Source organism: Etheostoma spectabile, chromosome 15 (assembly GCF_008692095.1).
Source record: "Etheostoma spectabile isolate EspeVRDwgs_2016 chromosome 15, UIUC_Espe_1.0, whole genome shotgun sequence".
Lineage (NCBI taxonomy): Eukaryota > Metazoa > Chordata > Actinopteri > Perciformes > Percidae > Etheostoma > Etheostoma spectabile.
The window spans coordinates 8,039,164-8,064,913 of record NC_045747.1 but is presented as its reverse complement, the minus strand read 5'-3'; the positions used below and the strand labels follow the sequence as shown (position 1 = coordinate 8,064,913).

At 40.3% G+C, this 25,750-nt stretch overlaps 1 protein-coding gene across 6 annotated transcripts in view; it reads left to right on the top strand.

Annotated features, from left to right (window-relative positions):
* cep112 (centrosomal protein 112) overlaps positions 1–25,750 on the top strand; it is a 102,682-nt gene that overhangs the window by 15,505 nt on the left and 61,427 nt on the right. For 2 of the 6 annotated variants that reach the window (XM_032536685.1, XM_032536681.1), the window contains exons 7-17: positions 1,975–2,022; positions 2,139–2,225; positions 7,571–7,657; positions 11,002–11,101; positions 11,564–11,682; positions 12,203–12,346; positions 18,088–18,242; positions 18,520–18,649; positions 18,792–18,884; positions 19,090–19,149; positions 20,302–20,381. In XM_032536685.1, the coding sequence (XP_032392576.1) occupies positions 1,975–2,022; positions 2,139–2,225; positions 7,571–7,657; positions 11,002–11,101; positions 11,564–11,682; positions 12,203–12,346; positions 18,088–18,242; positions 18,520–18,649; positions 18,792–18,884; positions 19,090–19,149; positions 20,302–20,381 (1,103 nt within the window). The remainder of the gene's footprint in view (positions 1–1,974; positions 2,023–2,138; positions 2,226–7,570; positions 7,658–11,001; positions 11,102–11,563; positions 11,683–12,202; positions 12,347–18,087; positions 18,243–18,519; positions 18,650–18,791; positions 18,885–19,089; positions 19,150–20,301; positions 20,382–25,750) is intronic. The other 4 variants (XM_032536682.1, XM_032536684.1, XM_032536683.1 and 1 more) reach the window with 4 other exon arrangements.

Here is a 25,750-nt window from a genome sequence, read left to right as displayed (position 1 = left end):
TTCTGAAACAGTCCATATCAGTTTGTTCATTTCACCTCTAATGTAATAAAGTCTGTGGAGTCGGCATGGTGGCTATATTGGACAGTAGACAGCAGGTTGCTTCAGACATAGAAGTTTCTTCTTCTTAGTCTGTTTCTTGTTTGCTTGTTAGCGTTATTATCTAATAGGAGTTGATGTTACAGGCATTGAAGTGCAGCATACACTGACCCATTATGAAAAGGAAAAAAGGCAACAGAAAATTGCATAAAAAACCTGGCCTATTTTGTTGTATAGAATTCCATGGTATTCACTACCACTTGGCGGTCCCGTTGTCTGTGGTTAGATGGGTGTGCTGACGGCTTGCTCAACGCTAGTCTTAAACTAGGAAGCTATCAATCACCGTGTGTTTGTTTGGCTGGAGAGCAAGGCCTTGTGTTGTGGAGTGTTGTTCCTCTTCTGTGTCGGTCCATCCATCCATGTCAGCTTCCAATGACACAGGACGCTGTGCCAGCTGGGAAGCTGGACAAACATGAGCACACTGGAGCATGTGTGTGGGCACGCAGAATTAGATTGTGTACAGGCATACGTATGCACCAAATCCAAGTTTAGTATCACACTGTGCCAGCATTACACCAGAGCATTTAGTCTACACGTCTTCCTTGCCCTGTGGGCCATGCTCAGTCAAATCTGATGACTGGCTGTCTGTGGTTATAAAAAAAAATCCCATTCTTGTTTTCAGCCTATGCTCTAGTTTAGAAGGATATTGATTGATTCCTCATTTGGTAAATATGGATTATTTTTTTAAGCCAGTGCCAAATATAAGTAGCAATTCATCACACATCATGGCACGCACCATTGATGTTGCTCTATGGAGACTACAAGGTACACTTGTGCATGTGTTTCTCTGTGTGCATGTATTACAGTTTACAGCAAATGTGATTGTAGTCAAGCTGGATTTCTCCTTTTGTTGAGAGCTTACAGTACATCAGCTAACAAAATGTCTGACCTGTTTTACCTGCATCACGACTCATCAAGTCAAAATGCAAAGCTGCTTTTATCTATTTCCCTCATTTCTGGCTCACCCTGAAGCAACAGATTGTGACTTTAGCCTTGTACAATAGTAGCTGCAACTATTTTAGTCCCAAGCTTTGAGGCTCTTTCAGGTTCTGTTCTCTCATCTTTCATTCATTCTGGATCTGCTCCATCAGGGTTGTGCATTAAATCCTTTTTCTTAATTTATTTTACCAAACAGAGTCCCCTCTTCTTCTTCCTTGTTCTCCTCCTTCATCCCCATGTTGAAGAGATTAGTAACAGAACTGTTTACTGGGCGTCATTGCTGTCATCTCCAAAGTCAGCTCCACTGCTTTAAAAGGCTGTGAACTTGCCGTTAGTTACTGCAGCAACCTTTATAGACAGCCTAAGTGCATGAGGGAGACACACTATGAAATGGTATGATGGTGTGAGTTCACAGGAAAATAATGAGGTCATGAGTGGGAAGGAAAATAGCAGTTTGTCAACACAGTGTTTTTTTGCAGTTTGTGTCACAGTTAGTGAGCTGTATTATTGTAATGCTGCAGAGTGATTTGGACTGTGACCCTATTATTCTTATTATAATCAAAGGACACACCCTGTCAGTGTTTGGCAAGGATATATACACACATGTCTCCATGTGATGGTAAACGGACCAGGGATAGCTTACAGATTAGTGGTCCTGAGTGTTGACAAAAGGGCTGTGTTAGGACAGCAAAGAGGGGCTGAGAGCAGAAACGGAGCCGGCCACACACACAATGCCTTGAAGTAGCCTGACGCATTCTGTCTTTCTAAACAGACAAGAGTTGACGGAAGAGACTCTAGCCACTGCACAGAGCTTTTGATGTGTTTCCCGCATTGTTTATGACAAACTGAGGGTGGCGGTTAGATTGGTGTAGTGGTAAGGCTTTGTTAGGAGAAGAAGAAAGAAAAGAGAGTTTAAAGTTTTTCTATTTACTTTTTCAGATTGAAAACCCTAGGTATTTGCGACAAAACCCCATTCCCTTGTCTCCGGTAAGTTGTCAAGGGGTCTCTTGTGTTTTTTTAAAAATTGTTCTATAAACAAACATTCTCTCTTTGAACTCCTCAGTCACCTCATCACCTAATCTTGCTCCTCTTTATCTCTTTAGATTTTCAAATCAAGCTTTGGGAGGAACAACACCTTGGCCGATGATCAGGGCCCACACCTTCTACAGGGCAAGGAGGTATACACCCCAGTAAGAGCCCTTAGTATAGGCCAACAGTACCTGAAAGTTGTGATAAATATCAGAATTATTTCAATCCTTCTCTTTGCATATTAAAAGGCAGTATTTGATATTTTAGATACTGCCCTTCATGTCCATTCCAGTAAGCCTAATCCCTTGCTACAGGGCTTACTGTTCAGTATGCTCACAGCATTTGTATAGAAGCAAGTGTTGAACACTTACAGAAGTTAAAGCTCCCCTGACTGCTTTATGGCCCCCATTGCCATGTACATACATCTTCGTGCATAGTTTGTATTGTTGAAATGGCCCAGGTGAGCTTTCCTCTAAGAAGACAAAAATAATGCTGGCTCCCAGTGATGACAATTTTTTCCTTATGTGGATTTAAGCTGAAAATCCCATTCTGAAGGCATGCTTTGAAGTCCCCTCTGCCCCTCCCCACCGTCAGCCTTTACCCGCACTGTTAAATATAAAACTAAGCATGACTTGGCTGTAATAGCCGTGGCTTTTCATGTCTGCTTAGGGAAAGTGCTCCACTCAGTTAGAATGGCTTCACCAGGAGAGGGCAGAGAATGGAGGGAGAAAGGGCAGATAGAAAGGATAAGGATGTGAGACGTGATGGACAACAATGGTTTTTGCTATTGACCTGTCATAACAAAGATCTGTTTGTAATTCACATGCGTGGACGCACACACTTCCCCATACACATCCGCACAGTCAGTACCATGGGTTGATATTGAATGTAGCAACATCAATCACCAATACAAAGACATTAAAGCATAGTCCAATGCTTTTTGATCCTTCCTCAGACTGGCTGACTGGCTACATTCATCTGTGTGTGGTGGGCATATAAATAAGTCACATCTCAGAAGACCATATTAATCCTCCACACACTTTACTTTGATACACAGAGATACCAGTTATATATACATATACAATAATTCAATAGCACTGCAATAAATTGTGTGAAGCTTAATAATCAGTTTATTAGAGGGTCAGAGGCGTGTATGTTGTTGTTGTTGTAGTTGTATGGTCATTTTTGTGGCTGTAGTTAATGGTATTTTTTTTTTTTTACATTTGAGAATTAAGAATATGTTGTCACCCTTGTGTATGCAAGTAGTAAGTATAGTGGAAAAAATACCATTCAGATTCAGTTTGTAGGTGGCCTTAAATAAACGCGTAACATTTTATAAGAGAAGCTGTAGGAAACTGAACAGGCCTGCCATTTCCACTGAGGCCAGAATACGGTCTCAATATGGAAACCAGTTCAAATTCACAGAGAAACACTGGGAGGGACACATTGGAAAATGAGAGGAAATGGTGTGGAGCTAAGGATTTTCCCCAAGGTTTGTGTTTGCATACTGTAGCCATTATATTATGTTTTTGTTGTTTTCTGTCATATAAAGGTGACTTTTTTTAATAGAAATAAGAAATAAGCTGTAGGGAATACATGAGGAAATAGTAGAATGTATGAAAAATGTGTCCATGCATTCAAAGAGAGACTATTAAAAGATATAGTGTGTGTGTTGTGGCCTTACCTTCTATTTCTCCAAGGCTTCTAGAAGTCACTGCCAACAGACTTTTGTTCTTTTTAGCTGTGTTAGTGGCATGGTGCTACAGACATGATTCCCAGACAATGTATCGGACTGTTTTTGGTAATCCTTTGACTTCTTCCTCTTGCTCCACCATGAGGTTGGCATTTTTATTTTTAAGTTAAATATCTTATAACCTGTTGGATGGATTGCCATAAGATTTGCTGCATGCATGCAAGTCCGCCTCTTTATAAATTGTCAGTAAATCACAGTGGTGATCCCTTAACTTTTCATCTAATCATCATTGGTTTTTCAAATTTTAAGTTGTCCAATATTTGACATGGCATTCCCATTAGCCATATGCAGAACCTTCTCTTGAACTCTACATTGTCCCTATGTATCTCTGATTCCCATTATGAGGGCCGGAGTATTCCCTTTTGACTATACGCTCTGTCACGTGAAAGAGGAATCATAACATGTCTAGGGTTTATGACATGCTTTTGTCAAACCCCTTTTTCTTTTAGCTTTTTTATTATTTAAGATGCCCCTACTGACAATGTGTCTTGCACCCCCATCAGCAGTTTTTTCTAGAGTCTCTCAAATCACCAATCCCACAATAACTGTATCATCCTAAATAACCACATAAGCTTTCCTGCAGAACCAGTAAAGCCTTGTCCAACTCTGCCATTGCGTGGCTGTCCAGGCCCAGTCTATTAAATCACAGTGACATCACTTCCCTTTAATCCCGAAAGTCTAGTTGAAAATTTACCCAGGTTTAAAGATTTATACACGCCACATGTCATTAAGCTGGCGGCAGCTTAACAAAAATCTCAGTTTTCTCTCCAAACTCCTCCTCCAGCTAAGCTACCGACTGCATTGATACGGGTGCTGACTGCTCTTTTCCAATGGAACAATGAGTCGAAGCTGAGAAACTTCACCGCCATCAGACATTGCTTTGAGTCACTTAGCTTATACAGTGTGTTTTCCTATGGGTGAGTTGTAGAAAATGGCGGGCAAAAGCAACAGAGTCCTGCTAATCCTTGAGCACATCCTAGAAGTGCTCAGCATTATGAGGGCTGGGTCTTTGTTTGGAAATTCAATTAAATGGTGACCGATGAATTGAGTTTACAGAAGGTAGATGAAGAAGGGTGATTCTCATTGCAGCACCCCATCTTTCTTTTAAGGTTTGCATGTGTGAGTGTGCATGCTGTCTTTAAACTAACCCCTTGATACTTGACCTGAGGAATTGTAGGGAGTAGGTAGTTTGAGCATACAGCCTGTGATTTAGAGGGCCATAGCCTTTCTTATCTGAACACAAAGAAGTGCAAGCTAGTGAGCCAGTTTAAAGGGGACCAGACTGCTTCAGGCTGAGAGACATGAGGGACCAACATGGTTCCATAACGATAAAGTCACTAATAATAATAATAATCTGTTTGCTTACTCTGTGTTTGTGATGACCCTTCTCTAAAACTATGAGGTTTTCACATAGAGAGAGAGAGTCAGAGAGCCAGAGTTTTTCTTCTTACCTATCTGGACAGACTTAACTTCTTGTGGAAGTGACATCTCCAGTAGCTGCTCCTCAGTAGATAGCAGAATGCTGCATACCAACTATCCTTGAGCATCTGTGTTTACTGAGGATGAAAGACGCACTAGGACATTGTACATCTCAAGCAAGAAGGAGGAGATGCATAAACGCAACCTTGCTTTGTGAAGCCCAAACAGTTAGCAGACGATTTGTGAACACATCCCTCTGAGGAAAAAGGCCTTGACCCCCGCGCCGGATTTGAGAGCAAAAATAGCAACTGTTTCCGTCTTCTCCTCGCATGCCTTCTCTCATATACCCCCACCACCACTAGCACCCCCGCTCCCCCCCCCGTCCCGTCCCGTCCCCCCTCCCTATTTCCCTCCTACCCTCTCATCCTTTCAAGAGCAAAGTGTCAAAAAAACATGGCATCTTACAGCGCTCGCTAAATCTTTGAAGAAGAGAAGAGGGAAAAAAGCTGTACCACCCAGTCGGGCTCATTGAAGGCATCACAGACGCCTTAGGTGTACGACATTCCTCCTCCTCCTTCCTTCACTGACGACTTTATAAACAAGTTTCAAACGCCCCTGATCTGGTTTGACAAACTTTCTCCAAAGAGCATTTGAAGAGAGGATGAGAAAGTGACACCCCACATGTTTTTTTTTGTTTTTTGTTTTTTTTGGGGGGGCGCCGGCAGAATCAGGTCTCCACTTACTCCTCTGCTTTTCAATCACTGCCATCTCTTTCTCTCACTTTCTTTTGCTTTTCCCTTTATACTCTTGACAGGTCTCCTGTGGTCCTCTAAATTGTACAATAAATGGTGGTAAATCAAGACAAAAGACACAGTACAAAGAGAGAACAGAACGTTGTCAAGGATACAGTATATACATGCAATAATAAGTAGAGGCATTAAGAAGGCAATTTGATGTGTCTTAGCTGCGCTTTTATTTTACTCAGAACGATCATCCAAAGTAAAGTGCTGACATCTGGAACAAAATCTAAACTTTGGGATTTATAGATTCCACCATTTTAGCCCCAACGCATGAATACGTATTTGTTCTCTAACATCCAGTGTTCTGTATTGTATTGTATTAATATTTATACACTTACCAATACTGTAATTGAATCATATCTTTATTCAAGCCATCATCACAGCCACAAAAAGTAGGTCTAATGTGGTTTGACTTTGCCAAGCAATGTTGTGGGAATGTTCTTAATTGTTTTGATGTCTAGAAAAAAATCAGAGCTAGCCTTGGGAAGTTCACACACACAACAACACATTTTTTGAGGAAGAACAATGTCACCCTGCTCCAAGGTTGATTAACAAACCAGAACAGACAGTGACTAAGCATGAGTGACATCAGAGTGAATGGCCAGTCATCTTTCTGTCAAAGCTTGTCATGTGTTGTGTGTATGTCTGCGGAGACATCGTGTGTGTAGTTTGTAGTAAATGAACTAGAAAGAGTTGTTAGAAAATGCTGAGAAAACAAATTATTTTAATAAGCAACTGCTGTTTTTCAAAAAACCAAATGATAACAATAAAAAAATTACAATAAAAAAAGTCGGATTGCAAAATATAGCAATAATATAGTTGCAATGTATATATTATATACAATGTAGTATACAGTATATAAATACAGTGGAGTTCACGTCTACTCAAGCTATACGGCTTTGTCAATAAAAACCCTAATGACCTATTCTTCTATGGTGTTTATATACAAAATCATTATTGAGTCAATCAGTATGGAAGAATAGGTCATTAGGGTTTTTATTGACAAAGCCGTATAGCTTGAGTAGACGTGTTCCAACACAACCACGCTGAACTCTGACTGCTATGTGTATGCAAAAGTACAGACACACACAAACACACAGGCTTTCACTTTATTGTGCTTACTAGAGATTTTATCGCAAATGTACACGCACAGAAACGCACACAGTTGAGTACATCTTTGCTTCACACTGTTTTTTTGAAGCTCTGCACACGGATAAACGATTTTAAATGTTAATATGGTTTATTTCATCATCAGCTGCCTTTGTGTGCAAGACGGGACACACTGTATCTTCTTTTTTTCCTAAGGCATGTGTCTAAAAAAAGTTAGGACACAGATTTCAATGTGTCCAGAGAATAAAACTTGTTACTTGTGCTGCCTGGTAATAACTAATATTTCAGCCCTCAAGCAGATATCTTTTTAATTACCAACTTTATTTCATATATAGACATACAAACAGATTTATTAGAGATTTAAATGTGCTCCAGAAAGCCCTTGTTTTACATTTATGACCTTTGGTCTTCTATGTGTTTCCAGACTGAAATGAAGATCAAAGTTCTGGAGTCTGAGCACCAGGAGGAGAAACTGAAGATGCAGCAGAGACACGATGCAGATGTTGAGAAAGTAAGAATCAAAACTAAAAGGTTGTAAACACTCTGCCATCACCAGAATTTCACCAACACAATATGCTGTCATTTCTGGCTCCATTTTGTAGCAAATGAGAAAATGTATTAATGTCACTAATTTGAGGGTTTCTAATGGTTGCAATTTTCGAGAATAAAACTAAACTATTTAGTGTCACATCAAAATAAATTTTGTTATCTCTTACAATCATGAATGCTTGTAAATCCAGAGTAAACCAGCAGATCTAGACTTATATGGATTAAATTAGTCTGCTACAGATGCTGTATAACGCCCAACCAAGGTCCTATAGTATATGCTGTATTCTTTAGTGCATGACCCAACATTGAATTGGTAGTTTGATTGTGTCTTTGCAAACACTTTTCTTCCAGTTCTGGTAGAATATCAAATTTGTAACAAATTGGTTGTAGAATCCTCTTAATTCCACTTATATTATGAACACATGAAAAGAGTTTCAAACAAGTTAATCATTTCTCCTGTGGACACTGGGCAGGCAAATATGTTAACTTGCGTTACGATGCCGATAATTGACTCTTGGTTCCATTTGGTGGCTAATGAAATGGAAAGAAATAAGCTGGTACTCTTCTCATTGCCCCATACCACAAATAATCAGCTTTTCAAAGCTCTTTGTCAGCTGGTGAAAATCACGGTAAAGCTGGTTTATTTCACACTTAGTGCCCATCAGTTAGGCTGCGGATCAAGCACCTGGGATCTGTCACGTCCTTGGTATGACTTTCCTTTGGTGCCACAGAAGCTTTTAATAAAAGAAAAAAACACTCCAGTTTTCCTCCACTTTAAGGTGCCCGTTGCTTCTTTGTGTTTGACAAGAGACAGGATGACAGCTCGCTCTCTCTCCCTCTCTTTAATTTCATACTGATTGCGAGTTATGTCCGATTTAATTTCATCAGAATTTTACCCAGTATTCCCGCTAATGGCTTCAAAGGGGAGTGATTCAGAGGTGCACTCTGACGAGCCTGATGGAAGGTGGGCAAGCTAGGTTTAGTTTTAATTAGTTTCCTTATGAATAAAATATGTACGTATATGTGTGTGTATAAAAAACAGAACAGGCCCAAATGTCGTATGCTAGTGGTTGTGGATCAGTACTGTGTACAGTTCTAAAATATGTAATAAATCCGGGTGAAAAAGCACATCTTTATGTTCTTATTCTAAACATGCCACCTCCACCCCTCCTCCACGCAGTTGCTAGTGGTCAAGGAGGACACAGAGGATTAAAAAACATGATGGACTCGTCACTCAATTTTCTGCACGCTAATGTTGCTGAATGACACCAGTTTCTAAACATAACCATACTGAGAAATACAGAGAGTTTTGTTGAGCTGATCTTAATTAGCTTAGTATCAACTCATTTGGCAATAGCTTAAAAGTAACAAAAGTTCATTTAAAAAAAAAAGGTTATGCACTAAAGCTTTAACACTAGACCACATTGTACACCAGAAGACAATAGATGGTGAATAATATATTGTATTATTTTTAATACCATTTTGATTCAATTACATTAGGTTTTTTTGTTGTGGAATTAGTTCCTCAGTATATAAAGGGAGGATACTCAGGTTCTAACTTCAAATTTTGTAGGTGTGTTCACTCCATTCACTGTTGATATTGGTTAAAGTCATGGACAGCCAGGCTGGATTCCCCCTACATTAGGATGTCTTATAAAAGCCTAAAATGGGCTTACTAAAAGCTGTCATTTCCCACCTTCTAGTGCACTCTCTCTAGACCTAACACTGTGTCACCGCCTTGCTTGGTGGACTCCTAAAAAACAATCTCAATGGGGTGGCAAAATGGAAAACATTGAGTATCCCTAAATGTTAGTTGAACTTTGCCCCATCCGCCCCATCCTCCTTTCATCTACCCCGTCCTATTCACACAGCGAGGATGACAGGCTTAGCGACTAAGTGCACTTGGATAGAACAAAATGCTAGAAAGATAGTCTTTTGGACGGTTCTTGACAGCAAAATAATCACTCTTACTTTCTGCCATTTTAGACACAAAATCATAGCATCATCTGTTGTTGGACTAGTCTCTCTTGTTCTGTCTTGTTAATTGGAACTGTAATACCATTTTATTTATTTATTTATTTATATATATATATATATATATATATATATATATATATATATATGTTATTATTATTATTATTATTATTATATATATATATATTATTAATTTGTTTACAACCTGTTAGAAAATGTACCTTCTACCATGTACCTTCTACCACACCAGGCAGTAGATACAATATATACACCTTCTTTCTCAATATGGAGAGTACTAGACTGATACTGGAGCTCCAGCTCTCCATGGCCTTATTTAACTAATTGCTCACAGATGGCAGCAGCAAGCAGATGCATTTACTTCATCACACCTCAGCACAGGTGGTTAACTCAGATGGGGTTTTACTCAGTTAGCCTGTAGCCCTCCTAGATAGGCATGTAGAAGATGAGGTCTTGTCAGGTCATACAATGAATTATGTTTACAAACTGTTCCATCTTTCTTTAACTAACATTTAAAATCTATGTTTTGTTTTTGTCAAATGATCACGATTGAGAATAAAGGGCTGTTTGGTTGCAGTGTTCGCAAACAACCCTGACGTAAATAATCCTTAAAAACATTAATTATTTACATGTAGCCTTTTTGAATAGACCTGCTACTCAATTTTAAGTTGCCCTGTGGGTTTTCTTGTAAACAAACAAAGTTTCTGTTTACACTGATTATTTTCAGTCAAATATTTTCATTATTTTGTATATCCTTGAGGCTGTGAATCCTGCATTGTTTGCATTTATGTTAACTTACTACTTATTCCCTGTCTTGTTGGCACATCACTGTGTTTTTTGGTGAGTTACCTATCTGTAGATCAATGTCAAAATCTGAAACCATTTCAAGAATTCACTAGTGTGAATATGCATCCTTGTGTGTGTGCACATGAACCAACAACGCAGGGACACATGTAAAAACATTTCTCCAGAGAACTAGTGGTTAGACACCTTTTAAGAGTGGTTGCAGGTTCCAATGCTATTCATGGTTGATGTGTTCACTTCTGTTTATATTTGTTTCACGATTGGTACCTTTTAAATTGAAATGCGGCCGAGGATCTTGAGCAGAAATTCAAAACTTTGCATGGAAAATGTGTCAGTTTGTAGCTTTAATAGTTACTGGTGAAAGTAAAACGCTTCAGGCAGACAAGGCACTTTAACAAGAACCTTCATAATGTAAGCAAGTTATATATATTAGCCATTTTCTCAGCTGTAAAACGCTGAATATTCTCCAGTATGTGTTTAAAAAAAACAGTCTTCCTCTCCCTTTCTTAGATTCTGGACCGAAAGAATGGCGAGATTGAGGAAATGAAGAGCATTTATCGGGCCAAGCAGAAGGAATCGGAGGAGATGATCCGTAAGCTGGAGAAGAAAGGTGAAAGGTCACAGGATTGCAGGGTTAACTGGAAGGATGTTTATACTAGTGTCTCTGAACACTCGGTGTAAAAGGCCTGAAAAGATACAATTCTACAAGAGACGGCGATGGTGTAGGGTGACGCTCTCCAGCTGTGCTGCTGCTCAATGTAAATTTGAATTGCACTATGTGTGCCTTTTTCTTCATGCTTAATTTCCTCTTCCCTGTTCCCATCTCACTCCTCACCTCTCGGTTCTTTCATCTGTCTCTGAAAGGTTTTGATGAGCATATAAACTTTGCAAAGAGAAGCTGTACTGGCCATTTGATAGAAGCAATATATATATTGACATTGATATACTGTGTGTGTGTGTGTGTGTGTGTGTGTGTGTGTGTGTGTGTGTGTGTGTGTGTGTGTGTGTGAGTGTGTGCCCTGAGGCAAGGCCTGACAGCCCTTTGTGTGTTTGTGTATGTGCTCTTCCACAGTTCAAAGTGTGCTGCGGGAATCCCAGGTCATCTGTGAGAGCAAAGAGAAGCAGATTGCTGAGCTGAAGAAAATGTCGGATCAGAGCACCGACTCCATGAAAAACGAGTGGGAGAAGAAGGTATGAGGACAAGTTGAAGGGTTTGGATATTCTGCAGCCTAACCCCTGTAAGCAGCCCTGAGACAGAGGAAGACTGTTTGATAGCATGAGACTAGCAGACTTTGCTGGAAGCAGACAGGCTCTCCTGCACTGTTAGAAAAAATATCTTTATTCTTTTCATGCTGTGCTTAAGTTAGGGTGTTTTTTTTTTTGCGTGGGTTTTTTTTAGTGCTGAAAAATAAATGCTCTCTGCCCTGGGTAAATTGGGTTCTCACTCCTGATAGCTTGAGCTAACTGATCTGTTGGAGCTCAATAAGATCTTCATGAAATGTCCACTCCTCTCACAATTTTTCTCAGATGTAATATAAAAAAAAACTACTTAGTCATATAAGTTATTTTTCTTCCCCTTAATTAAGCATTACATTACATGCCTGAAGAGATAGATTTGATGAAAGACAATATGATCAAATAAATAAAGCAAGCAGTTGTGGAAATACAGGGACAATGATCTGTGGCTGATTGTTTTTCTGTGCACTTCCAGCTGCATGCTACTGTGACAGAGATGGAGCAGGAGAAGTTTGAGTTGCAGAAGAAGCACACTGAGAACATCCAGGAACTGCTGGAAGACACCAACCTAAGGCTGGCTAAGATGGAGGCTGAGTATAATGCTCGGGCGCAGGCAACTGTGAGTACAGGAACAGGCATTAAAGGCCCCATGGCATGAACATTTCCTTTTATGAGGTGTTTTAACATTAATATGAGTTCCTGCAGCCTGGCTATGGTCCCCCAGTGGCTAGAAATGGTGATAGGTGTTAATTAAGCCCTGGATATGATGGGCCAATCTGGAATCTTGCCCCTTATGAGGTCTTAAGAGAGAGACAGACATGGCTTTCAAACGAGCAAAGTGGCAGTTGGTCAAGGCCGCACCTCCAGTCTCCACCTTGCCCTCCTATCTCCTCCTCAAAAGCTACAGACTCATAAATAGCACAGGCTAAGGAAAGCTCATTGCAGGACTGGCTCTAGTGGCTGTTATTCTGCATCAAGGCTGAATTTTGGGAAAGAGACTTCAGGTATCGTCTGTATAAAAGCATCCAAAGAGCATCATGTCACGGGACCTTTAATGTGTGTGTTTAACATGTAGATAATTATTAATTAATTAATAATTAGGCTGAAGGACACTTTAGTTTTGTTAGCACGTATCATTGACAGCTAGCATATCTAAACAAGACAACTCTGTGGTTGACTCCAAATCATATCAAATAACCGTTTACCTAGACCTTATGTAACATGACTTAACTCGGGTTAGTACACTTGTGTTTATTCCATCCATCTTGGATCATGACTTTATACCAAAATAGTTGTCTCACATTGCCAGACTCCACAGCGCTGCAGAGGACGGTCTGGTGAATCCACAAAGTAATCCGGGATGGGAGAGAAATGTGCTCTGGTTCATTGGCATGTCTTTAACCAATCACAATTGTCATGGGCGGCGCTAAGCAAGACCTGCGCCACTCCATGGCTCAAATGAAGGGATGAGGGAATGACTCTCACATCTTACTGACTTCATTACATTACATGTCATTTAGCTGACGCTTTTATCCAAAGTGACTTACAATCGCTATATATGTCAGAGGCCGCACGCCTCTGGAGCAACTACAGTGGTGTGAAAAAGTGTTTGCCCCCTTCCTCATTTTCCTGTCTTTGCATGTTTGTCACACTTAAAAAAAAAAAAAAAAAAGTTTCAAAAAGCACATTCTGTTACGCATGTCACACTTAAGTGTTCGGAACAGCAAACCAATTTAAACAATAGTCAAGGACAACACAAGTAAACACAAAATGCAATTTGTAAATGAAGGTGTTTATTTATAAAGGTGAAAAAAAATCCAAACCATCATGGCCCTGTGTGAAAAAGTGATTGCCCCCTTGTTAAAACTACTATAACTGTGGTGTCCACACCGAGTTCAATTTTTCTAGCCACACCCAGGCCTGATTATGCCACACCTATTCACAATCAAGGCATCACTAAATAGGAGCTGCTTGACACAGTAAGGTCCACCAGAAGATCCTTAAAGCTACACATCATGCCGGACCCAAGAAATTCAGGAACAATTGAGGAAGAAAGTAATTGAGATACTATCATTCGGAAAGGGTTATAAAGCCATTTCCAAACTTTGGGAATCCACGAACCAAGTGAGAGCCATTATCCACAAATGGCGAAGACATGGAACAGTGGTGAACCTCCAGGAGTGGCCGGCCGCCCAAAATTACCCCAAGAGCGCAGCGACGACCATCAAGAGGTCAAAAGACCCCACAACAAAGCCAAAGAACTGCAGGCCTCACTTGCTCAGTTAAGGTCAGCGTTCATGCCTCCACCATCAGGAAAAGACTGGGCAAAAATGGCTGCATGGCAGAGTTCCAAGGAGAAAACCACTGCTGAGCAAAAAGAACATCAAAACTCGTCTCATTCTCCACAACACATCTTGATGACCCCAAGACTTTGGGACAACATTCTGTGGACGATGAGACAAAAGTGGAACTCTTTGGAAGGGTGTGTGTCCAAGTATATCTGGCGTAGAAGGAACACTGCATTTCATAAAAAGAACATACCAACAGTAAAATATGGTGGTGGTAGTGTGATGGTCTGGGGCTGTTTTGCTGCTTCAGGACCTGGAAGACTTGCCGTGATAAAAGGAACTATGAATTCTGCTGCCTACCAAGAGATCCTGAAGGAGAAGTTCGACCATCTGTTCGTGTACAAGCTGAAACGAACTTGGGTTCTGCAGCAGGATAATGATCTAAATACACCAGCAAGTCCACCCCCGAATGGCTGAAGAAAAACAAAATGAAGACTTTGGAGTGGCCTAGCCAAAGTCCTGACCTGAATCCTATTGAGTGTTGTGGTTGAAAAGGCCGGTCATGCTCGAAAACCCTCTAATGAACTGAATTAGGACAATTCTGCAAAGATGAGTGGGCCAAAATCCCAAGACGCTGTAAAAGCCTCATTACACGTTATCGTAAACGCTTGGTTGCAGTTGTTGCTGCTAAGGGTGGCCCAACCAGTATAGGTTTAGGGGGCAATCACTTTTTCACACAGGGCCATGATGGTTGGATTTTTTTTCACCTTTAATAATAAACACCTTCATTTACAAATTGCATTTTGTGTTTACTTGTGTTGTCCTTGACTATTGTTTAAATTGGTTTGATGTTCCGAAACACTTAAGTGTGACAAACATGCAAAGGAACAGGAAATGAGGAAGGGGGCAAACACTTTTTCACACCACTGTATGTACTGCTCAGGGACACAGTGGGAATTGATCTCCCACACCAAAGGCATGTGTCAAATCCACTGCGCCATCACCACCCACTCAATCTATATAAAGGTCTTTGACCGATTTATGTATTAAATATCCCACATGGCAATGGTTGTTCGTGCACATACCACATACACACACATACTTCCGAAAGCTACAGTTTATTTGATGTCATATGAAAAGACTTTGGTTTTAAGCATGATTGTGCACATTACATTCATGGGGCTCATCAACACTCGAGGCCAGTCGGAAACACCGCTTCATAAATAGTATTGTTAGCAGTATCAGCGTTTGTGGGCTTTCATACAAATCGCACATACACACATATTGCTTCTGGCCTTAATCTGTCAGCAGGCCCACATTTAGGAGGCATCAAACACTGGACAGTGAAGGGCCAGTGCTAAGGCCCCTCTTTTAATGATTAAGGATAGAGAAGGCTAAAGAGAATGAAAAGAACCCTCTGTCGTTGTAAATTAGCTGCTCTCCTGCTTTGAGTTTTGGCACGCGCCTTGTGTAGTATTAGTGTAGTTTGTGTTCAAAGTGTACTTTATCTCAGATAAATTATTACAGCTCCCTGGTTTCATGGTTGGTGTCTCTAAGCTGTCTTGTATGACTGTCTTGTTTTGTTGACTTGTTGATAGTTACACAAGTATACAAATTTCAAGTCAGACGACCTGTGACATTTTGTGCATGTATAATATTCAGTCCTTTACCACTTTGACCCAGTAGCTTTGAGCATGTGGTTTGTACACTAAATACTATATACCCATTTGTGTCAGGCCAGTACTACTCCTCTGCTTACTATTAGGGGGAGATGTAGCTACTAATAAAAAGTTAATTCTCAGGACTCAATGTGAAAATTTCACTCAGATTGATGATTCATGTTCATTCTAAAACAGCGTATTGGATCCTGTTTAATAACAGTGAAATTCTGAATGTTCATCTGCCCAATGCTACCTGGCTGGATTTCTATCCAAAAGCAGATCAAAGATTTCCCAAGGGGCTTAAAGATATGTCAGATGTTGTTATTTTTGGACGTTATCTATACACGGGGCAGAGCAGATAGAGTGATTAAGTGGGTGTTTGAAAAGAACGGCAAGCCAGTATCTGCCTAGGTATTGCACCATTCAAACTTTTGACTTTAGTCCATGCATGTCCATAACCAAATGACTGATAATGGAGATATGATGAATATGGTCTTGCGGTTAAAGATGAAGTAGCAGAAATATTCTTTTCTTTGTATTGCTAATAGTTTGGTGATTGTTGAGCTAGTATTTTATCATCTTCTGTTGCTAGGAGTTTGTGCAACATAACTGAACTTTAAAGTGTCTGAAAGTGGTATCAGCCTTAGACAACTATATTTGTGCATCCCTAGTAATAGTTATAAACGTAATAAACGGGAGTAAACAAACTTGCAGGAGTATTTGTTTGACACCAGTCCCACAAGTCCACGCTATGCTCTGTCCCATTCTTTTGTCTTCTGTCAGACTCTATCAGACTCCACTTGCTGCTCACGCTAGAGTGTAAAACACAACATGCATGCATGAGGAGATGAGTGATGCAAGCTGTCTTACAGTTGAAGCCTCAGTTCTGATAAAAAAAAAGAAAAAAAAAGTCATCCATCACTCTGTATGACTTTTTATGTCATAAATTACATGTTTTTTTTCATCTTCAAAGACTTCATCACTTCTGAATCTTTGAAGGGGAGCAAAGCTCATAATGTACCTTATGTAGCCTGTTCTTTACACCTTGTAATTCTTCTTCTAAAACAGCTAATTAGGGGACATCGTTGGCTCCTCCTGTGTGTCCAGCTGTGCCCAGTCTAGTCTTAGCTCTTTGGCAGGAGATGAGAAGAAGCACCTATTCATACTAAGTGTCAGCACGCGTCCCAGCACAACACAGACCCCTTGTTCCTTTTTTTAGAGCCCTACGTTACTAACGCAAAGACAAAAATCTCTCTTACCAGCCTCGCCAGGCGCTGCTCTCATACTCTTTTCAAACACACCGCTCCCTCCTCTCCCCCCATTCCGCCTCCTGTCATCGCCAGCCTCTGTCATCGTCTAGATTGACTAGCACGTTCTGTCTTTAATCAGTGCCCCATCATCGCCTTTATCGGCCTGCCTACACTGCATTCCAATCTGTCATAAGCACACACAGACACACAAAGACACACGTGCACATGGTGTAGGACAGTATGCAGAGAGGGGACGTTTCATTTCATCAATTCTGTGCCAGAAGAAGCTGTCTGCATCAGCTGGACTTTGATCTTTGTCTTTATTGAAAATCGGAATCCTGATTGAGCTTTTGACATTTACCAATTAAATAACTCAACAGTGTTGGTACAGTGGAGCAATCTAGTTTCAGCCATAAGACATATAATTAGTTAGATTTTACACATTTCTGTAACACAAGTTAAAGCTAAACATTGGATTTCTGTTGTATATTTAAACTGTCTCACATTGCACTGAAGGTCACTCTGGTATGCGTCTTGCTGTCGGTGTATTTTCAAAGTAAGAATGGGCACGAGATACAAACAAAACATGGACCCACTAATCAAAACATCTGTCCACGTGTGGCCAGAAATTTAGTATCTGTCAGTATTTGGGCAACAAGGTGAAACAGTATCTTGGAGTTAGCTTTAGAAACTTTTCAAAGGCACTGCTGCAGTTGAGCTTTTGTAGACTGGATAAAATTCTGTGTAGCATTGAAAGGGGTTTTACTGGTTCGACCTTTGTTACAGTTTGTATAGATAAGATATTTTTGGTTTTGATGACTCACAGAACTGTGGAGAATACCAGTGCAAATCAGTCTATTTTACATGCAACCTTAGCTTTAGACCTGATTATAAGTACTAAACTTAAGCAGTATCAATCCATAAATTACAAGTCTTTAACTTCAAATAGTTTTCAAAATAATTTTAAAATTTCCATTTCAAAGAATCAGAGAGGGCTTCAGCTACATTGCAAGCCACATTCTTCCATATGAGCAAGCACATATCTGTTTGACTTCACTGTGTGTGCATGCGGTCCTCTGACAAATGACATTTTCTCAGGCTAGTGCCCTTAGTGGTTCAAGCTGTTTAGTTCAGTGGTTTCTGTGTATGCTTGTGGTTCAGGAGGAAACGGTGCGTGAGCTAGAGCTACGGGTAAAACGGCAGTCGCTGGAGGTGGAGAAGGGCAACGCGCTGCGCCACAAGGTGACACAGGAGAAGGCCCAGTTGGAGATTCACACTGCATCCATCGGCGCCGAACTGCAGGAGGCCAACAGACGGTCTGTGAAATAGGAAGTAATAAAGGGTGGGGGGGAATCAAACTATGTCATCTAGGTCATCAAATGTACTCTTTATTATATTTATTTAAGTATCTGCTTGAGGTCTTAACGTGATAAAATAACACGTTATTAAGATGCGTGTAAGGTGCCAATAAATACTTGAATGTGCTAAGACAAAATTATTGCAACAGGTAGGTAAAGTGACTCATGTAGTTATTTAATTGGAATAGGAGCAGATCAGTGTATGTGTTAACAACCCTGTCATGCTCTGCCACAGAAATATGATTCTGCAGAAGGAGAAGGCGCAGCAGAAGGAGCAGCATGAGCAGACAGTGCAGAGGCTCCAAGCCAAACATGAGACTGACCTGAGCCACTTGCATCAGGAGCATGCTCTGTCTGCTGCTAAGGTCCACATTACTGGAACACCTCCACGTGACTCTCCCTCTCAGCCTGCTAGATTTACAGTTAATTGATGAAGAAAATACAAAATTGTACCAAATTTAACTGCATTTCTTTCATACCAATTTCCTCTCTGCTTCTCTCTTCCAGTCCTCTGAGGTAATGGAGGACTTAGAGAAAACTGTAGCTCTACTCAAACAGCAGCTCCTGGACAATGAACATCGGAAACACCAAGAAGTCAGGGTATGATTTTTGTGGTGGCAAGGGTGTGTGCATGTTGTAATGTGTATATGCGCAGTGCACATGCCTAAGCAAAAATGACATCTATCTTTTCTATTTGTTGCTGTCACTGTCACCAGCTTTGACAATGTTTTAGATTAGAATGGGCTTGTCTTTGTGTGGTTTGTCACGGGATCACCAGTATCATTTAAAATCTGCCTCCTTTCAGGATCAAGAGATGAAGTTTCGCCGGGAAAAAGATGAAGTGCAGATCAACTGTGAGAAAAAGGTAGTGTATACTTCACTAAACCGATCCACTGAGCTCCATAGCTTCTGTCGTTGCGTTAAAACAGCCCTGGACAAAGTTATTACGGTCAAGTGGAGATCAAAGCCTGGAGTCACATGTTCCTTTTTGGTTCTCCTTACTTTTTGATTTTATGTCTAGTCTCGTAAAATCAGAGCCATGATTAACAGGAAGATGAAGGACCGGGCAGAGAAGAAAGAGTAGGATGGAAAATGTATAATTTAGCATCAGAGTTATCAAGCAAAGAAAGTTGAGAATGGTTAAACAGTTATGACAAACCTGAATAAAGTTGCAGAGTCACTCTGCAAATGAGGAAAATCAAAAGGGACATTTTTACTGTCTGAGGAATGCACTGTTAGCGTACGCTGGCTGACACGTAATTGCCTTTACTTTTGAGAGACCCTCTTCAAAGCCATAGAGCAGCTGTAAACCATAGAGTGAAGAGACCATTGTTAATGATCTGAGTTGCACCAGACTGGTCCAAGCCAGACTTCTAAGGTGAGATTTTAAAGACCTGCTGCACCTGGGTCATCCTCAAAGTACCACAGTTATAATGTGTGTGCTCGTGGTAGGCTGGCATACCCCCTCTGGCTGATACACCTGCAAGAACTTAGCAGGCCTCTGTGCACTTTATTCAGGGTCAGGGGAAAATTAAATGAAGCTTCTCTGAAAGAAAGTCAGTTTTTGAGTTTTCCTAAAAAGCATTATGTTTTTTTTACCCTGTCTTTGTAATAAACCTTTCTCTTTTTTCCACCTTCTGTCTTCTGGATGGTGACAGGAGATTTTTCCCCTGGAAAAATTATTTTTTCCACGCCTCAGGAGTGGTAAATGAGAGATGTGAAGGAGGCCGGAGTACGGTATCTGGACATAAGGGCCCATATGGCTGCCACAGATCCAGAGTGAGAGGCCCTCTATGCAGGCGGATAGGCTCAGATGGTACTTTTGATGGTGATGGGTGCTAGAGAGAAGAGACAAGACCAGATGTACAAGGTCACAGGCGGGAGAGTTTGGTTGAGTGATGTTTGATGCTGTCTGCTTTTGCATTCATCTACACTTCTCTCTCTCTCTCTCTCTCTCTCTCTCTCTCTCTCTCTCTCTCTCTCTCTCTCTCTCTCTCTCTCTCTCTCCCTCCCCTAGGTTTTGGCAATCCAAAGTGAAGCAGAAAAAGATAGAACAGAGGCTAAGAGGAAGATAGCCAAACTAGAAGATGCACTCAGGTACAGTGACAAAGGCCAAACTAAAAGTATTACTAGTTTAGTAATACATTTGAGTATCAAAGTGAACGTTTTTGAAATTATACAATGTCAGTTCTAAATCTGAACAATAAAACATTTTAATTTTGTACTGATAAGAAAGTTAGTACCCAAAATTGCTATACTTCTTATGGTTAAACATGTATCCAGTGTTTTTGATGGGACAAATGTAGCAACCAGCCAAGAAAATTGCAAATCTGAATACAAATGGCTTTGCACGTATACACTTGACTGTAAATTTTATCAGTTATGTTAATATTTATGCAATAATGACATTAGCAAGCTCTAAAATCATCTGTGTATTGTGTCTGTGTGTGGTCCTCCTCTCCTTTTGGCCAAGTGTTTGACACAATGGTCGTAGGCACACCTTCAGCATATCAGTCAGTCTGGGTGTGCATGTGTGTGCCCTTGATGTAGACTGCGGGCTGAATTGTACAGATATAACATAATTGAGAATTTGGGACAAGGTGTATGTGTTTGTGTGTGTATGTGTGTGTGTGTGTGCGCGCAATGGATCGAAGTTAGGAAGAATATCATCAAAACAGCAATAGCGCCCTGGGTTATTTGACAGGTTTATGGAGAAATGTTGTGCTTTATTACTGGTTGTACTGAAATTTCCTCCCTTTGGTGCTGGTGGAGCATTTATTTTGCAATTATTAGTATCACACATTTGAGCCTTGACTTTGTGGCTTTAACCTTTTTTTAGAGAGTTGTTTATTTCTACTGACTTTAGTCTTTGATCATAAGAACAGCGTGTATGAATTCTGATTTGAGATGGAGTTTGGCTTTAACAAGCCAACCCTTGCTCACGCTTTCTTCGATCTTTTTTTTATAACAACCGTAGTGGTACTGGTGGAGTTGAGAGCCTGGTAACTGAGAAGTTACATGTCATAAGAATGTGTGTTTCTTTGAAGAAAACTAGCAAACTTAATCTTGCAGTATAAATCAAACAGTCTCTACACAAATAAACTGACAAATAAAATACCATGTTACTGAAAAAGTAACATATAATAAAAAAGAGTCTGTTTAATATAGATTTAATATTTAATAAGATATAAAAATCTTATTTTATTTTTAAAGGAAAATAAAGTTGCAAGTCACTTTTAGAATCACAGTAAATGCATGTCATCCCACCCCTATTGACTGCCCTAAAAGTGGAGACCTACTTCAGTTTCCCTATCAGTCTTTACCTCCACCTCAGCTTCCAACTCTCAACCTCTAGCTCTGTCGCTCCCTTCCCTTCAGAACTACACACACTCTGCTGACAGCCCCCAGACTTCCACAGACTCCAACCAACCAACCAGTCAGCCAGGCATTACATTCCACTGGGTACTTAATCTAATGCAGAACCACATTTCTTGGTCATAAGCAGATTCCAGTTACCCCGTGGAAACACAACTAAACACAACGCCCATTCAACAACCTCAGCTCCAGCTCCAGTCATACACAGCAAAGGCCAGTCACAGTCATCAGCTCTCTTGGTTTTCAACTGTTTGTCATAATATGTAATAGCAACCAGAGGCAATAATAGGTTTGGCTTGTCTGTATTTGCTTTTGTTCCTTTGGTCCTAATCAATAACCCAAGGCACTTTGTGTCTTAACACTTTGTAAGTGGCCTCTAAAATCAAGGATAATTTATTTTAGTGAATAATAAATTGGATTAAGCTGTAGGACATGGTTATTATTACTGGTCCTTTGTGTTCATGTCAGTGCAAAACAACATGAAAACACATTTTGCAGTTCAGTATTCAGCATAAAGATCGCAAAGGGACATTGATGGTTGTGACTGCCTATTGTTTGCGCTTGTCATTGTCACCCTGGCAACAGAGGACAAGCTTAAACGCAGCAGACGGATCCGTTTGTGAATAAATTATCCTTGTTGTTAGTATCAGTAACGAGCCAGTCATTCCCTCGTTTAGTGTTAAACACTGAGAAAAAGAAAGTGGTCCATCAGGCTTTTAGCTAATTAAGTACTCAGGGTAAACACACACAAATACATGTGCACACACACACACACACAACACACACACCACCACACACACACACACACACACACACACACAGCAGTCTGAGTCTACCTACCTGCTGTCGTGGCAACACTGAGGCCTTTAAAGGCGATCCAGGAGAACTTCAAAGTCAGAGCAAGACTGCTTTGTGTTGTGTGTGTGTGTGTGTGTGTGTGTGTGCGTGTGTGTGTGTGCATGCTTTGTTATTGTGTTTGTTGATCCACACAATATATATCATCATAGATCTATAAATGACTTTATTTTAATATTTGATTTTGTAGCATATATAGCTGTTATCCACGCCCCTTTCTTTCCATGGTTTACACCCACTCTTTCTTTCCAGTAGGAAAAGAAAAATCTCCCTGTCCTGCCATGCAAATAAGCAAAGCTGTGCAGAGAACAAGTTTCTCTCCTTTTATTTCATCCCAACGTGCCTCAGATCATTACAGGGCATTAGCATAGAGATGGAGAGATGCACCACAGAGGGTGAAAAAAGAGGGAGAGGAAGCTCATTTGGGGAACAGCTTGCCTGCTTTTGCAACAGTGACCTCCAAATCACAATTTAAAAAACATCAGAAAATCACCTGAATGTTTAAAGTAGAAAAGAAAACAGCTGGCATATGGTTATATCAAGATTATGGTATTTCTTTCTCCATGAAGCCACTGTCATATTTATTTTTTCTATGCTCTCCCTCGTACCATTCCAGTCCTCCTTCCTGCTGCTTGGCACCCAACTGGTTTCATCAAAACCATGTGCCAGCTAAGGTGTGGTGCAGGGTTGTAGCAAGTCTGACTGTGTCTCAGCAGCAAATTCTGCTCAGTTTGATCGTTTACAGTTTGGAGTGGCAGAGGGAGCGTCTGCATTAGGCAGCTGCAGGGAAAGCGTGCTTGCCTTCATGAGAGGCTACACACTGGCTGTCCAAACCTGTGCTCACACTCATGCTGTCATGGCTGGGATGTGTCATGGTGTGTAGAATTTACAGCAGCTCTTTCCTCCAGTCATAATCCTGTTCTTCCCTAATTATAGTTTCTTGCTTTTCTACTATTGTTTCAATTTCAAGTGTTTTTTGTGTTCACACAGCCCACCACCAAGCTACTGTTTGATTTAGTAATCAGCTCTTGAGACAAGGAAACATTTTTTTATTGGGGTATTAAGTGTGTGTGCCTGTTACGTCTGTGCATCATTGTTTTTTTCTTAGTGTTTGTGCATGCATGCCATCATAATTGCATGAGAAAGTGCCCCAGTACTCTTAAAGGTGTAGGATCCAGTATGGTCTTTCATGTTATTGTGTGTTTGTGCACATGCATACCCTACATCTTTGTGTGTCTTTGAAGTGGTCTTATCTTTCTCAGCATTCCTCTCCCATGACAGGAGGGATGAAGGGAAGCAGGGGTGGTGGTGGTCCGGAGAGGGACAAGAGGTAGCTGAGCAGAGGCTGTGCAGCCTGCAACCCCAGTTAGTGTTGAGGTGCAGGAGCAGGTGGAGGTATGCATCCTGAATTTAGAAAAGCTTTACACCGGGGCTCAATATTTACTCCCATGGCAACTGCATTGAAAGTGGAGAATAGGGATGGGTTAAGCGCCAGTTCGATACCACAGACCTGACAAAAGGGAAATTAGAAAGATCTCTTTACCTCCTATAGCCAAGGTTGTTAGAGGTAAAGGGCAGTTACATCTTCAGATACTCTTGCTTGTTTTAATATTTATTGAATTAATAAGTATAAGTAAATGAAAACCCCATACAAATCAAGAAAGTAAAAATATCAACAATAAATAAAAAATAAATTGTTTAAGTAGTAGGGCTCCAAGTGAATAGGGGTGTAGGGCTAAACTTACCACCGGCTATCACAGCAGGAATGTCTAATGGAGCCAGTCTAGGCAGTGTTTAGTCTCCGTGGATATTGACTTAAATGGGCAGATAATGAACTTCTACTCCGGAAAATGAGTTAATAGTTATCCTGTCATATAGTTATTCAATTATGATTTGTTATATCTGTTCATCATAGTGTCTCCTATCACTAAATATGTGCGCCTGTTTGTTGTTGTGAAACTTACATATGATGGTGTAACGATGTTAAAAGCCTACGTGATCATCGCACATAACCAGATTTGACATTTTTCCATCAAGCTAGCTTACTTACAAATATGCACTGACTCTATGAATTATTACAGTTAATTCCTGTGCTGAAACAACTCTTTAGGGCTTTCATTGTTCCGTTAAAAAGCCTCCAACTTAATTTTCCATTGTATAATATTTGCTATATGTAAATACAGTATGTTTACTTTAGGGACTTGTGCCTAGTTGATTTAGCATATTATGCTGTAGGCTGCATAATGAATGAAGCCAAATAGAATCTAAATGCACAGCAAAGAGAAGAAAATCCCTGTTTCCAAACCACATCATGAATTAGATCTCTTCTCGTAAAGAATGAGTTGTGTAGAAATATTAAACAACTTGAAACTAACTGAAATTCAGAGCAGTTTTGAAGTACAAGACATATTATGTCTTTTTCTTTTGTCCCACCGACATGTTTATCCCCCCCACATAGTGGTTCTGTCAACCTTGGCTGCACCAAAACCCTCTTCATCCCTCTCTCTCTCCTTAGTGTGTTTAGTTGGCTTTGACACACTGAACAGCACAAGGAAAAGTCGCTGCTTTCTTCCCCAGTGAAGAGAGAGCGCGAGCGTCATATGAGACTGTTTGTATAGATGAGTTGAAATGTCATCGGCCATGTCCTCCAACACTTAAGCACGCCACTAAGCCCCTTCCCTTCTGCTACGTCCAGTGATCTGCGGCTAACACTATTCTTGACTTTTCTTTCAAATTAATCTATGTTGGACTGTAGTTTATGATTACTTTCATTATTAATCCACCAATTATTTAGTTGATTAATCGATTTATAATTTGATCCAAAAAATGTCATAAAACAGTGAAATAAGTCTATTTTGGCTACCCAGAGTTCAAGGTGATGTCTTTTTTTTTGTCTTTTTTGACCGACAAACAGTTCAAAACCCCTGGAAAATATTTTGTTTACTGTCATAGAAGACTAAGAAAATAAGAATATATTTACATTCGGAGCTAAAACAGAGGCTCTAGCCAGGGAAGTTTTGGCGTGCTTAAAACATGGCTTAAGCAGTTATTTGATTATCAAAATCAACTAATTGATCAATCATTTCATCTAAATCTATGGAACTGGCACAAATACTGAAAATGTAGCACAAAGCACACTAAGATAGTTTTAAGAGTTAGGAATTGTGTAATGCTGATTTATTTTAGCAATACTAGTGCGACAACTGTTCCCTGCAAGCACCCAGATGACTGGTGTG